Here is a 14,473-nt window from a genome sequence, read left to right on the forward strand (position 1 = left end):
GGCGCCTTAGTTGCATCATGCTAATAACTCTTAGTTGCAGCATGCATGTGGGATCTAGTTCCCTGACCAGGGATCGAACCTGGGCCCCCTGTATTGGGAGCGTGGTGTCTTACCCACTGGACCACCAGGGAAGTCCCTCTTTAGAGATTTGTGATGCTGCTGTCCCTTGCTTTTCCAGCCCAGCCCTCAGAGGACATTTTGTTTTCTGAGCGCCCATGCCTGCAACTGTGAGCTGCCCCATGTGGACGGTGGGCCCTCACAGTTCACAAAGCGTGCCTTGCATAGGTTTTGGTAGCACAGAATTTAGCATATGCTTTCAACTCATTTATAACATAACTTAGCATGTTTTTCAATGTAATTTATTCACTAGCAGTCTTAATGAAATGGGCTGATGTGACTTCACATGGTGTGGTGTGAAGAACATTCAGCCACTGAGGACTTATGAACCTGCCTTTCTAGCCTGGCTCTGCCTTGATGCTATTTTGAGCAAGTCACCTTACACTCTGAGCCTTGTTTGCATTGCGAGGGGATTGCCGAGGTCTTAAAGGATCCATTCAGCTTGAAAAGTTCATGATTCCATGATCGACTACTATATTTAGGGAAGATTTCCAGATGGAAAAATATGACTTTCAAAAAGGGTGAATATCAGTAAAACACCGAATTCTGCATTGGGAGTGAGACCAAAAAATTCCTAGAGACAGACATCTCCCTCATGAGTTTTAAAAAAAAGTTTTATGGTTTTTTCTTGTTTTTTTTTTAAGATTTCATTTTTTTTAAAGAGCAGTTTTAGGTTCACAGCAAAAGTGAGAGGAAGGTACAGCGATTTCCCATATACTCCCTGCCACCACCCATGCTTAGCCTCACCCATTGTTAACATCCCCACTAGAGCAGTACATTTGTTACAACGAATGAACCTGCGCTGACACAGCATTGTCACCCACAGTTTGTAGGTCACTTTGGGGGTTCACCTTTGGTGTTGTACTGTCTGTGGTTTTGTCTTGTGAATTTTTAATCACTGTGAATCTGCATGGCACCAGGGCAGTTCCTGCTCTGTTACATAGAGCATGGCAGGGACCTAGCAAAGGAGGAGGTACAAGGTCGGCACTGGATACGTATGTGTTGTTCCGTCTATACAGGAGATAGTGGCTTAGTGCTTGCTACTCAGAGTGTGGTTAGGCCTGGCCCCCCCGGGAGCCATGCAGAAGCTCAGCGGAGGCCCCCCCAACCCCAGCCCTGCTGGACAGTGCCTACATCTTAACAAGATATCCCATCACGCGTGTATCATCCCCATTCCTTTCTCTCTATCGTCGCAGAGAACTTTTCACTCTTGTCTGACCTAATGCTTGAGAGCTTGAAAATTGATCTCCAGAGCTTGAAATTAGAGTCTTCAAAGCCTTTTCTGCCGGGAGAGACTCACCTGGGTTTTCTAACCTCTTCCTGAATTAACTACAGAAGTGATTCCCATGGTATTTCAGCAGCTGTCTCTTTAGAGTTGATTGCTCTTTCCTGGGGCTTGGCCAAAAGGAGGGGGAAGAAAACCTTCACAGCTTGGCTTACCTCACAGTTCTTAATAGAAGATTTTGTTTTCTCAGTTTTACTAGCTAGGAGAATTTTTCATTCTTTTGATCACTTTGCCTTCCCTGTTCCTTGTCCTTTGTAGGCAGAATTGATTGAATTCTCATTTGCATCAGATACTTGGGCTCATAAATTAGCCACTAAACGCTCCTTTCTTTGCTATTTTATCTCTGGCAGTTTTCCAGTGCACTTACGAATATGTTTCTGATTCATTTTAAAAGGGATCTTGCTCTCTGTTCAGGTCTTGTATTTCAAAATAAATCCTATCATAGCAGAGTTTTAAAACAGACACATAAAATAATTTATTCTTAGGAAAACTTTAAAATCTTTATGCTACATAGTTGTACATATTGTCATTTTATTCTCAAATTTATAACTTTTTAACCTTTACTGTAGAGAAGAACAGCTGCTACTTTGCTGTAGTTGTAATAAGTACCATCTTTACTTTTACCCATGCTTGGAATGTGGCAGGTAAATAGTAAAAACACATGGACGAGAAATCCTAGAGCCAGGCTGTATGGAAGACAACAAATGCCTAATAATATTGCCATGAAATAACCTAAAATCTCTGAGAAATGGTTTTCTTCTTTTATTATCTATTCATTTTTAAAAGTCATATTCCATATGAAGGAGTGTGACCCTTTAAAGTAAGCAGCTTCTAACATCTACCCTTCTGAAACTCTTCCAAAAAATTGCAGAGGAAGGAACACTCCCAAGCTCATTTTCTGAGGCCAACATCACCCTGATAACAAAACCAGACAGAAATGTCACAAAAAAAGAAAACTACAGGCCAATATCACTGATGAACATAGATGCAAAAATCCTCAACAAAATACTAGCAAACTGAATCCAACAACACATTAAAAAGATCATACACTATGATCAAGTGGGATTTATCCCAGGGATGCAAGGATTTTTCAATATCTGCAAATCAATCAGTGTGATACACCACATCAACAAATTGAAGAATAAAAGGAGTATGATCATCTCAATAGATGCAGAAAATGTTTGACAAAATTCAACACCCATTTATGATAAAAAACTCTCCAGAAAGTGGGCATAGAGGGAACCTAACTCAACATACTAAAGGCCATATATGACAAACCCACAGCAAACAGCATTTTCAGTGGTGAAAAACTGAAAGCATTTCTTCTAAGATCAGGAACAAGACAAGGATGTCCACGCTTGTCACTATTATTCAACATAATTTTGGAAGTTGTAGCCATGACAGAGAAGAAAAAGAAATAAAAGGAATCCAAATTGAAAAAGAAGTAAAACTGTCACTGTTGGGAGATGACATGATACTATACATAGAAAATCCTAAAGATGCTACCAGAAAACTACTAAAGCTCATCAATGAATTTGGTAAAGTTGCAGGATACAAAATTAATGCACAGAAATCTCTTACATTCCTATACACTAACAATGAAAGATCAGAAAGACAAATCAAGGACACAGTCCCATTTACCATTGCATCAAAAAGAGTAAAATACCAAGGAATGAACCTACCTAAGGAGGCAAAAGACCCGTACTCAGAAAAGTACAAGATACTGATGAAAGAAACAAAAGATGACACAAAAAGATGCAGAGATATACCATGTTCTTGGACTGGAAGAATCAATATTTTAAAAATGACTATACTACCCAAAGCGATCTACAGATTCAGTGCAATCCCTCTCAAATTACCAATGGCATTTTTCACAGAACTAGAACAAACGAATCTTAAAATTTGTATGGAGACACAAAACACCCCGCATAGCCAAAGCAGTCTTGAGAAATAAAAATGGAGCTGGAGGAATCAGGCTCCCTGACTTCAGACTATACTACAAAGTTACATTAATCAAGACAGTATGGTACTGGCACAAAAACAGAAATATAGATCAATGGTACAGGATAGAATGCCCAGAGATAAACCCACACACATATGGGCACCTAATTTTTGAGAAATGAGGCAAGAACATACAATGGAGAAAAGACAGCCTCTTCAATAAGTGGTGCTGGGAGAACTGGACAGCTACATGTAAATGAATGAAATTAGAACATTCCCTAAAACCATACTCAAAAATAAACTCAAAATGGATTAAAGACCTAAATGTAAGGCCGGATGCTATAAAACTCTTAGGGGAAAACATAGGCAGAACACTCTGACATAAATTGCAGCAAGATCTTTTTAGATCCACCTCCTGGGATAATGAAATAAAAACAAAAATAAACAAATGGGACCTAACGAAACTTAAAAGCTTTTGCACAGCAAAGAAAACCATAAACAAAATGAATAAACAACCCTCAAATGGGAGAAAACATTTGCAAATGAAGCAACCAACAAGGGATTAATCTCCAAAATATACAAACCGCTCCTGCAGCTCCATATCAAAAAAACAAACAACCCAATCAAAAAAATGGGCAGAAGATCTAAATAGACATTTCTCCAAAGAAGACATACTGGCAGCTCAAAAGCACATGAAAAGATGCTCAACATCACTAATTATTAGAGAAATGCAAATCAAAACTACAATGAGGTATTACCTCACACCAGTTGGAATGGCCATCATCAAAAAAATTTGCAAACAATAAATGCTGAAAAGAATATGGAGAAGAGGGAACCCTCCTACACTGTTGGTGGGGATGTAAATTGGTACAGCCACTATGGAGAACAGTATGGAGTTTCCTTAAAAAAAAACAGGGCGCCATATGACCCAGCAATCTCACTCCTGGGCATATATCCAGAGAAAACCATAATTTGAAAAGATACATGCACCCCAGCGTTCACTGCAGCACTATTTACAATAGCCAGGACACGGAAGCAACCTAAATGTCTGTCAACAGAGGAATGGATAAAGAAGATGTGGTACATATATGCAGTGGAATATTACCCAGCCATAAAAGAATGAAAGATGCCATTTGCACCAACATGGATGGACCTAGAGATTGTCATACTGAGTGAAGTAAGTCAGACAGAGAAGGACAAATATCATATGATATCACTTATATGTGGAATCTAAAAAAAGCATACAAATGAACTTATCTACGGAACGGAAATAGAGTTACAGATGTAAAAAACAAACTTATGGTTACCAGGGGGGAGAGGGATAAATTGGGAGATTGGGATTGACACATACACAGTACTATATATAAAATAGATAATAAGGACCTACTGTATAGCACAGGGCACTCTACTCAATACTCTGTAAAGACCTATATGGGAAAAGAATCTAAAAGAAAGAGGATATATACATATATATATGAATGATTCACTTTGCTGTACACCTGAAACTAACACAACATTGTAAATCAACTATACGCCAATAAAAAAGTAAGCAGCTTCTATCTGCTGCAAGTTTGTAACTTTCAGATGCTAATGGAACCAGCTAGAAATATTTCATCTATATAAATATATGACTAAATATCAGTTACAGAGTTTGGTGTATACACACAAAATCTGTTCATAGAATTTTGTCTTAACTCTTGATTTTCATCTCTGCTAGTGAGTCACAAATTCCTTTGGACGCCCCCATTTCAGCTTCTGTGCAATGTAACAAGCTATTTTAACTCTATGTTACATCTTTTGTAACCTTACAAATTACGTAGTATTATTGTTCGTTTATACCATCAATGTTTGTTTAGATTTAACCATATTTTTATCATTTGTTTATTCTCTCTTCTCAGATCTTCCCTCTGGGATAATTACCTTTTCTTTTGAAGTATCAATGTATCCTTGTTTAGAAAGACTTCTTCTGTTGGTATAACCACTTTTTTTACATCTGAAAATGTCCTTTTTTTTTTTTTTTTTTTTTGTGGTATGCGGGCCTCTCATTGTGGCCTCTCCCGTTGTGGAGCACAGGCTCCGGACGCGCAGGCTCAGTGGCCATGGCTCATGGGCCTAGCCGCTCCGCGGCACGTGGGATCTTCCCAGACCGGGGCACGAACCCGTGTCCCCTGCATCGGCAGGCGGACTCTCAACCACTGCGCCACCAGGGAAGCCCTGAAAATGTCCTTATTTTAGCAAATGGAGAGTATTGCTGTTTATTCACATCTAGATGTCAGTGTCTTCTCTCAGCACTTTGAAGATGTTATTTCATTGTCAGTTGGCCCCTAGTTCTGTGAAGTAGTTATCTCATCGTGTAATTGCCATTCCTTTTCTCTGACTGCCTGTACAGTTTCTCTTTGTCTTTGGTGTTCTGTGGTATCATCATGTGTGTAGGTATGGGTTTTTAAAAAAAATTCACCTGGTTTGGGATTCTTTGTCTTCCTGAATTCAAGGATTCATGTCTCCTACTGTTTTGGACAGTTCTTAGCACTGTCTCTTTGAATATTGTCTCTGCCCAATTCCTTCCATTACTGTTTTTTAAAACTTTGTTCAAATATGTGTTGGACTCATTCTGTGTTCATATCTCTTCTCTTTTTTACATTTCTCCTCTTTTTGTTTCTCTGTGCTACATTCTGAGTAATTTCCAGGTCTGTCCCCCAGTCCACTAAATCTCTCTTCAGCTGTGTCTAAATTTGTTTATTGTTTATTACATATTGTATATTGAGTTTAAAAATTTTAATTATTATATTGTTCATTTCCAAATATTCTTTTGGTTTTTCAAATCTTTCTGACCATTCTTCATAGCCTCTTGCTCCTTACTCATGTTTTCAGTCCCTTCTTTATTATTTTAAATGAATTAAACACACTTTCAAAAATGTATCCTAGGGCTTCCCTGGTGGCGCAGTAGTTGAGAGTCCGCCTGCCGATGCAGGGGACACGGGTTCGTGCTCCGGTCCGGGAAGATCCCATGTGTCGTGGAGCGGCTGGTCCTGTGAGCCATGGCCGCTGAGCCTGCACGTCTGGAAGCTGTGCTCCGCAACGGGAGAGGCCACAGCAGTGAGAGGCCCGCGTACCACCAAAAAAAAAAAAAAAAATGTATCCTATAATTCCAATATCTGAAGTCTTTCCAGATCTGATACTGTTTGTGTGGGTTTCTTTTTGTTTACTTTTTGGGGAGGTTTCTCTTGACTCTTTTTCATAAAACCTTATTTCTTAGGTGTTTTGTAAGTTTTAACTTTGCAGTCATGCTTGAGCATCAGGCTGTCTGGCCCAGTGTCCCTCTAAGCTCTCTGTTTCAGTGTTCCTCTAGGACCTGTGCCCTGGGCCTTCATCAGGGGTCTGGGCCATCACATTTCCTGCCTCTCTATACAGTGTATCTGAATTACAGGTGGAGATACCTAAGCCACTTAAAGGGTAGTGACAGCTGTCACAAGGATGAAGAATATGAAAGTTTGAGAGGATGATGGGATGCTTTTGGCACATATCAGAACTTGGTCCTCAGACACCATTCATTCGTTCATTGATGTGTTCATTCACTTAACAGATGTTTATCGAGCTCTTAGTATATGTCACTCACTGTGCTAGGCACTGGGGAAACAGATCAACAGTTTCTGTCCTCAAGAATCTCAAGAGTATAATGAGCAGACAGTTCATTTCAGTGGGGCACGATCAGGGATGTGACAGGTAGAACCTAGGGAGAGGCACTAACCCAGCTTTGGAGTAATGAGGAGGGAGGTAGTATCTGTGCTGCATCTGCAGGGCCGGTAGGAGTAATCCAGGTGGAGAGCCAGGGAAGGGCATCCCAGGCAGAGAGAGAAGAATGTGCAAAACACCAAGCCACAGAGAATCTGGGTAGCTCATTCGGCCAGAGTATGGTTGGGAAGGCATGAGAGTGGAGCAGGGAATGATGAGAGGTGAGCCTGGAGGTAGTCTGAGGTCTGGATGTGGAAGGTCCTATGACTAGGAAACTGCTGAACCCTCTTCCCTGGGTAGTAAGTGATGCTGTCAGAGTGGTCACGATCATTTCTCGTAAGAGCCAACTCTTATGGAAGAAAAAGGACATGGGCTTGGGAGTCAAGGCAGGCTTATGCGCAGATTCCAGCTCCACCTCTGTCCGGGTGATCACGTAATTGATTTAGTTACCTTCTCTGAACCTCTCTTTCTCATGTTATAAATGAGAGAGAACAGACAAGACAGGCCCTTAAGGTCTCTTCCATTTATAGTATTCTGTGGTGTTGCTAGAAAGTAAGAGAAACATGTCAGTGTGTACACGCGCACACACACACACACACACACACACACACACACACGCTTAAGTAAAAGTGCTCAGATGTACGACTGTTCACAGGTATTATGCTGACAGTAACGGTGGCAATTTCTGACTTCCAGTTGGTTAACTTCTAACCGTGAATCGTGGCTGTTCACAGTGAGTGGATATCTGTTGATTGAGGATATCTTTATATCTGAAACAAAATGTTAGCAGTATGACTTTCATTGCCTTGCAGCTAAACTCAGCTGTTATTTTCTTTGTAGATGAGCTCCCTCTGGAACAGCACAACCTTTCTTTATCCTCCTTGGAGTTCATGCCAAGGGAAAGCACCGAGCACAGCACTGCACACGTGGCCTTAACAGAAACCGCTCCAGGGTCCCAGCAAAGCAGTTCTCTCCATGTGAGATCATCTCCATCTGCCAGTACTTTTGATACAAACTTTTTTAACCAAGGAAAATGGACCCAAAGTACAGCAGATCACAGCATCTTTGTGGCAAATTATGTGTCAGTGACGAGCAACGAGGTCATAGATGATGATGAAATGGATAACTTTTTGCCAGAGACTTCCTGGACCACTTCCCGCGTGGTTTCTCCCGTACGATACGTCACACTCGGTCTGCCAGGGCTGCTCAGAGAAACGTTAGACTCCATGCCGACTCCGTCGTTACCCATCATTTCTTTACAAGATGAAGAAGTGACATCAGCCTGGCAAAACACAGTGCAACAGCCAACGGTGTCTGCTGAGTCCCCCGATCATTTCAGTGCTTTTCGGTCAGCTTTTCCCACTTCCAAGGGCATAATTCCAACTCCTAGCAGGAACTTGGTGTTTCATCCTACTGACGCTTACGGGCACGTTTCAAGTAGGACTTTGCCGGAGATCATGGCTTCAGGAGCAGAGGGCGCAGAAACCCTCCTCAGCTCGCGGTATTCCGAGCCTCGACCGCCACATGATGGTGTCACTCGGCAGCCTCCTCCCCCGTCAGGGCAGGTCTCACCGCCTCCAGAGGATGCTCTGGCCGCAGGTACAGACAGATACTCTGATGTGACTACCGCTTTGGGTCGAAGTCTGGATGAAGCCGTCTCTCCAGGCGCTCGCGGCTCTGCGGCTCTGTCCCAGACGGCCCTTGCCTTTGGCAGCAGCAGTGCGCGTTTGGCTTTGTTTTCAACTCCTCTCGTGTCTGGATTGTTCTCTACTCAATCAGCCGGTGTTTCATATAACCCCTGTCTTCCCGCCAGCTCCAGTGAGGCATCAGAACTGCCTGGCCATTCAGTGGTCCCAAGTGGTGCAGGTGACACTCACGTCTGGAGCCCAGTGTCTTCTTTCAGACCGTACACGTGGTGCGTGTCGTGCACTGCAGTGTCGCCTCGGCCCGTGCTGTCAGCGAGCCTCACGGAGAAGGACGTGGGGTCCGGGGATGGTGCCGAGACCCTGTCCCTGACCCTCTCAGAGGTGAGCAGCATCTCTCCACCGAGCAGCGTCATGGTGGACTTCTCTGAATTTGACGAGGGCCCGCGAGAATTTCATACACTTTTCCCCTCAAGACCGATGGTTCCCCTCTCTTCTCCATCTCTGGAAATCTCAGCAACGAGCGTCGGTATTTCAGCTGAGGGGGAAATGAGTAGTGTGATGACCGCACAGGTGTACCCTCCCCAGGGCCACCTCTCTGTGCCTGTGTCACCTGACGCTGCTGCTTCTGCCTCCTCCTCTGTCGCCGAAACTCAAGTAATGCCATCCAGTGTGACAGCCGTGCTTTCCTCGGTCACCCCAGGTGCTCTCCTTGACTCTTCCTTCCCCATCACAGCAAATAAAAACACCCCATCGCTTGCCGTCAGAGGCCCAGGTCTTCTTACGTCTTACAGTTTGGACCTGTCGGCACAGCCTTCGCTTTTTCCTGACGGAGAACCTGCCGGTTTTTCCCAACGTGAAAGTGCAAGTATTTGGGATTTTACATCCAGCTTTCTCTCCACTCCGCCACTGGAATTCAGCAGCTGGGTCTCTCCATCTTCAGAAGTACTTGCTTCTCCGTCTCCGAGGTCAAGTGATCTGTCCACCGTCATTTCTCAGGCATTTTCTACCTTGGTTGCGACACTTTCGTTGACCAACTCTGTCAGTTCTCGGTCACCTCAGCTTTCTGTTCCCAATTCCACAAACCTTGACTTTTCTCAGCTCTGGCCAAGCTCAGATCTTCCTTTAAGCAGCTTCACTTTTCTCCCTAGTTACTCTGAAATGTCACTACCCTCCAGCTTTCCCTCCAGTTCTCCAAAGTTTTCTGAAGCACCCACAGTGTCACCCACAGATGGCGAAGCTCATTTTACCTCAGCTTTCACTGCAACTACCTCCTATTTTGAGTTTTCACTCACGTCCCATGAATCTGCAGTCACCACACTGGTGCCCTCCAGTTCGGAGCCCATTTTGACGGCTGAAACTCACTTAACATCACTTCTGACTGCTGTTCCTACCACACCCGTTTTAACTGAATCTTCTGTCTTTTCAACCCTGACACCTTCTGATGATGGTATCAGTGCTGTGAACGATCCCACGTCCGTCTTACCCTCTTTCTCTGAAGTCATCCCTGTCACCACAGTGCTGGTCAGCACTGGGTACCTGCCATCAGCATCCTCGTTTCTTCCTGAGGTGATCCGCTCGCCTCTGCCTACAGAGCCAGGTGGTACGCGTGGCCCATCATTCACACCCACAGACTTACCGAGGAACACCTCCACTGAACTGAGCACATCTGATACCAGTGCTGGCCCTGAGAATTCTCTTCACACCACCCTGAACAGCAGAACTGTGGGTCAGAACCGTCAGGAGGGCAGCATGGTTCTCCCCCCGCCATCCCTTCATCCCGCGACCACCCCCGCTCCCGAAGCGACGGTTCATACTCCTGCGCTGGTCACCACCAAGTCGCCGTATGTGTGTGATATTACGGTTCCTGATGCCTATTTGATCACAACTGGTAAGGCCCTGCTTCACATCACTTCTCTGGGTTGGGGCGATCTTCCAAAGGTGTTTATACGAAATGCTTATGTGATGTATGGCATCGTGGCAAAGAGTGTAGGTTTTGGACCCAGACGACTCCTGGGTTGTAGTCCTTCCTCACTGCTTTGCCAGCTCCCATGAGTTCTGCGGACAGTTAGGCAGTGAGGCTTCTCTAAGCCTCAGTTTCCTCAACGGTTAAGCAGGGATGATGGTAGCACCTCCTTCTTTGGGTTATTATAAAGATTTAAATGCATTAATGCATATAAAATATTTAACCCAGTGCCCAGCATATAAGAAGCGTCCACAAAATATTACAGATTAGTAGCAATGAAAACAAAGGAAAGATTTAAAAGAGCCTTAGAAATGTTTGCTGGGATGTTTGTCTTTGGAGCTCATAACCCATTGGATGCGTAGATGACACGGGTAAAGCAAAACACCTTCACGTTTCGTTCAAGCAGTCAGTTAGGCAAATGTGTAAGGGCCACCATTGCAATTTCTTACTCATTTACTGTTCTGACTTTTCCTGGAAAGGAGGGGCCGCTTTGTTCTTATATAGTCCTGTAAATGTCACTTGGAGCAGAGGAACGTGGAGTGGCTCAGTATCCTCTGAATTGGGTCACAGCCTCCAACCTTCTCCCCAGCCTGCAGTCCGAGGCACCAGCCGACAGGCAGCAGCTTCCCTTGCAGCTGCCGGCTGCTTTAGTCCCATGAAGCTGGAATACCTTTGATGTCATGTCTGAACAAGTCTGGTGACTGTGGCCCCTTGATCAGACTCTCCCCCTTGTTCCTCCTGAGAAGTGGCAAGTTGCGCATTGGTGCCCTGTTCATATGTACTGAAGTACGGCATGTGGCTATCAGTAACCTGGCTCTGTGTATTGGTGTCGATGGGGATGGGGGACAGAAAGGAAGAAGGGGGAGAAGGTGGCAGGAGAGGTGGAGCAGGAATGCAGCGGACGGACAGGGAAGGTGGAGGGGAGGAGGGAGGAGAATGCGCTGGGTCTTTTTTCTCCATGCTGAGACCAGGGAGGGCCGTCGATCCTCTGCCTGTTCATAATGACGCTGAGCTGATTTGCAGTGCTGGCCCGCAGAGCTGTGCAGGAGTACATCATTATGTCCATCAAAGAGGTGTTGAGGAACCACTTCAACCGTGTGGTGGAGCTCAAGGTGGGTGCCTGCGGCATGGAAGTCTGGTGGGGGAGTCCGAGTCGAATGCACATCATAACGGGAGTGGGACATTTGCTTTCCTCTCTCCCCTCCCTTCTCCTGGTGGACACCTACTCGTCCTTTGGATCTCTGCTCAAAGATTGCTTCTCCAGGGAAGCCCCTTCTGTCCCCAGATGAGGCCAGGTTTAGTCCATCACGGGGATGTGCTGGCAGAGCTGGAACAAAGGGCTCTAAGACCAGAGTTTGGGGTGATGACCTAATGATCTCGCTTCCCTTTATGTACATGGAAGGGCTTGGATTAGAGTTTAGAGTGAGTGCGTATGTATGTTTCTGTACATTGAGTGAGATAGAGATAGATTTCTAGATGTTTTTTGCCGGACGTCTGCTGGTGCCTTCTCTCTCCTGATAAGCTCAGAAAGCCCCGCTCTAGGCCTGCACCATCCCGAGCAGAGCCGTGAGCCACGTGTGGCTGTTGAGCATGTGAAATGGGGCTTGTTCCAAGTGAGATGTGCTGTCAGTGCAAAATACACACCAGATTTCAAAGACTTAGTGCAAAAAGGAATGTAAAATAGCTCAATAATTTTTTGCATTGCCTACAGTTGAAATGACATGTCAGATATATTGGCTTAAGTAAAAATGTTTTTAAAATTAATTTCACCTGTTTCTTTCTTTTTTTTTTTTTTTTTTGGCGGTACACGGGCCCCTCACTGCTGTGGCCTCTCCCGCCGCGGAGCACAGGCTCTGGACATGCAGGCCCAGCGGCCATGGCTCACGGGCCCAGCTGCTCCGCGGCATGCGGGATCCTCCCGGACCGGGGCATGAACCCGCGTCCCCTGCATCGGCAGGCGGACTCCCAACCACTGTGCCACCAGGGAAGCCCCCACCTGTTTCTTTTTATTTTTTTTAATGTGGCCACTAGAAATTTAAAAATTGCATATGTGCCTCACATGTTTCTTTTGGACAGCTCTACTTAGTAGAGTAAGTGCTCCTTTTTATGGGGGGTAAGTACAGTAAAACACCTCTAATTCTCCTTAGTTCCTTATTCAGTTCATATTATTGACTCTTCTTTTGCACTGTCCTTGCTCTTGTAATTTTGTGCTGTTTTTGAGAAAGTTGACAGATATGTAAGAGGCATAACTAAAATAAAATTTTAATTATCTCTGAAGCAATACCCCTTCATTTAAAACTATTTATTTTTTTAACTTTATTATTTTTCTACTCAGTATGATTTCCTTTAAGTTTGAATTATGGTACCCTCAAATTTAATAATTATCATCTTTTGCATTTTTTATTTTCATAGGTTTATGAACTGTTCGCTGACTTCACTTTTCTGGTAACATCTGGTCCGTTCGTTTACACAGCAATATCAGTCATAAATGTACTTATAAATAGTAAACTTGTTCGTGACCAGACTCCTTTAATCTTGGCTGTGAAACCCTCCTTCCTTATGCCAGAGTCCAGGTTCCAAGTTCAAACGGGTAAGAAAATTGAGCATAGTTGTTTTGATTTGTAAATAGAATTTCACTTTATTTTTTGTGTTTCAAAATAATTTGGGGAGGATTATGTTAAAATTTGTTAAATTTCAAAAAACTTCATAATTATGGAGAATTTCCAGCATGTACAAAAGTACACAGAATAGTTTAATGCATCCCAGGTACTCATTGTATGGCTTCAACAATTTTCAACTCCTAGCCACTTCTGTTACATCTACACCTCCATTGACACTCCCTCCTCTCATGTTATTTTGATACGGCATCATGTCATCTCATTCATAAATATTTCAGCCTATGCCTCTAAAAGATAAGACTATTAAACATATATACACACACACGTAACATATGCACATACATACATATACGTGCACACATACACATACATATGTCCACAATATCATTATCACACCCCCTAAAATTAACAGTGATTCCTCAATGTCATTTAACTTTTTCTTTTGGCTGTGCTGAACTGCATGTCGCATCTTAGTTCCCCGACCAGGGATCGAACCCATGTCCCCTGCAGTGGAAGCGTGGAGTCTTAACTACTGGACAGCCAGGGAAGTCCCCTCATTTAACTTTCTATCATGGACGTTTTTAAACATATACAAAAGTAGAGAGAATACCATATTTAGCCCACCCATGCCCGTACAAACTTTAAAAATTATCAGCATTTTCCCAATTTTGTTTCATGTATGTCACACAAACTTTTTTTGAGGAAGCTAGAGTGTTTTAAAACAATACCAGGTATCATGTCGTTTCACCCATAAATACTTAAGAATTCATCTCTAATGAATTTATTTCTATTTGAAATGTTTCAGTGTTGCATCTTTTGATGCTCCAATTATTATCTTAGATATTTTTCCATTTTAAAATGATACAAGTCACCTTCACCTTGCGTGTAGTCATTTGGTACAGTTGGCTTGCTACATTTCCATGATATGATACATACAAATAACATATCATAGACCCTCGTACACTGTTGGTAGGAATGTAAATTGGTGCAGCCACTATGGAAAACAGAATGAAGGTTTCTCAAGAAACTAAAAATAGAACTACCATATGACCCAGCAGTTCCACTCTTGGGTATGTATTCAAAAAAAAAGAAAACACTAATTTGAAAAGATACATGCACCCCAGTGTTCATAGCAGCATTATTTATAGTTGGCAAGATATGGAAACAACCC

General features: G+C 43.4%; 1 protein-coding gene across 4 annotated transcripts in view; it reads left to right on the top strand.

Annotated features, from left to right (window-relative positions):
• KIAA1549 (KIAA1549 ortholog) overlaps window positions 1–14,473 on the top strand; it is a 151,420-nt gene that overhangs the window by 51,653 nt on the left and 85,294 nt on the right. For all 4 annotated transcript variants that reach the window (XR_007479353.1, XR_007479352.1, XM_033432375.2 and 1 more), the window contains exons 2-4: window positions 7,916–10,609; window positions 11,708–11,796; window positions 13,097–13,274. Coding sequence is in view for 2 of the 4 variants with exons in the window: in XM_033432375.2 (XP_033288266.1) it covers window positions 7,916–10,609; window positions 11,708–11,796; window positions 13,097–13,274 (2,961 nt within the window). In the remaining 2 variants the exon portion in view is untranslated. The remainder of the gene's footprint in view (window positions 1–7,915; window positions 10,610–11,707; window positions 11,797–13,096; window positions 13,275–14,473) is intronic.

This window comes from Orcinus orca, chromosome 9, assembly GCF_937001465.1.
Source record: "Orcinus orca chromosome 9, mOrcOrc1.1, whole genome shotgun sequence".
Lineage (NCBI taxonomy): Eukaryota > Metazoa > Chordata > Mammalia > Artiodactyla > Delphinidae > Orcinus > Orcinus orca.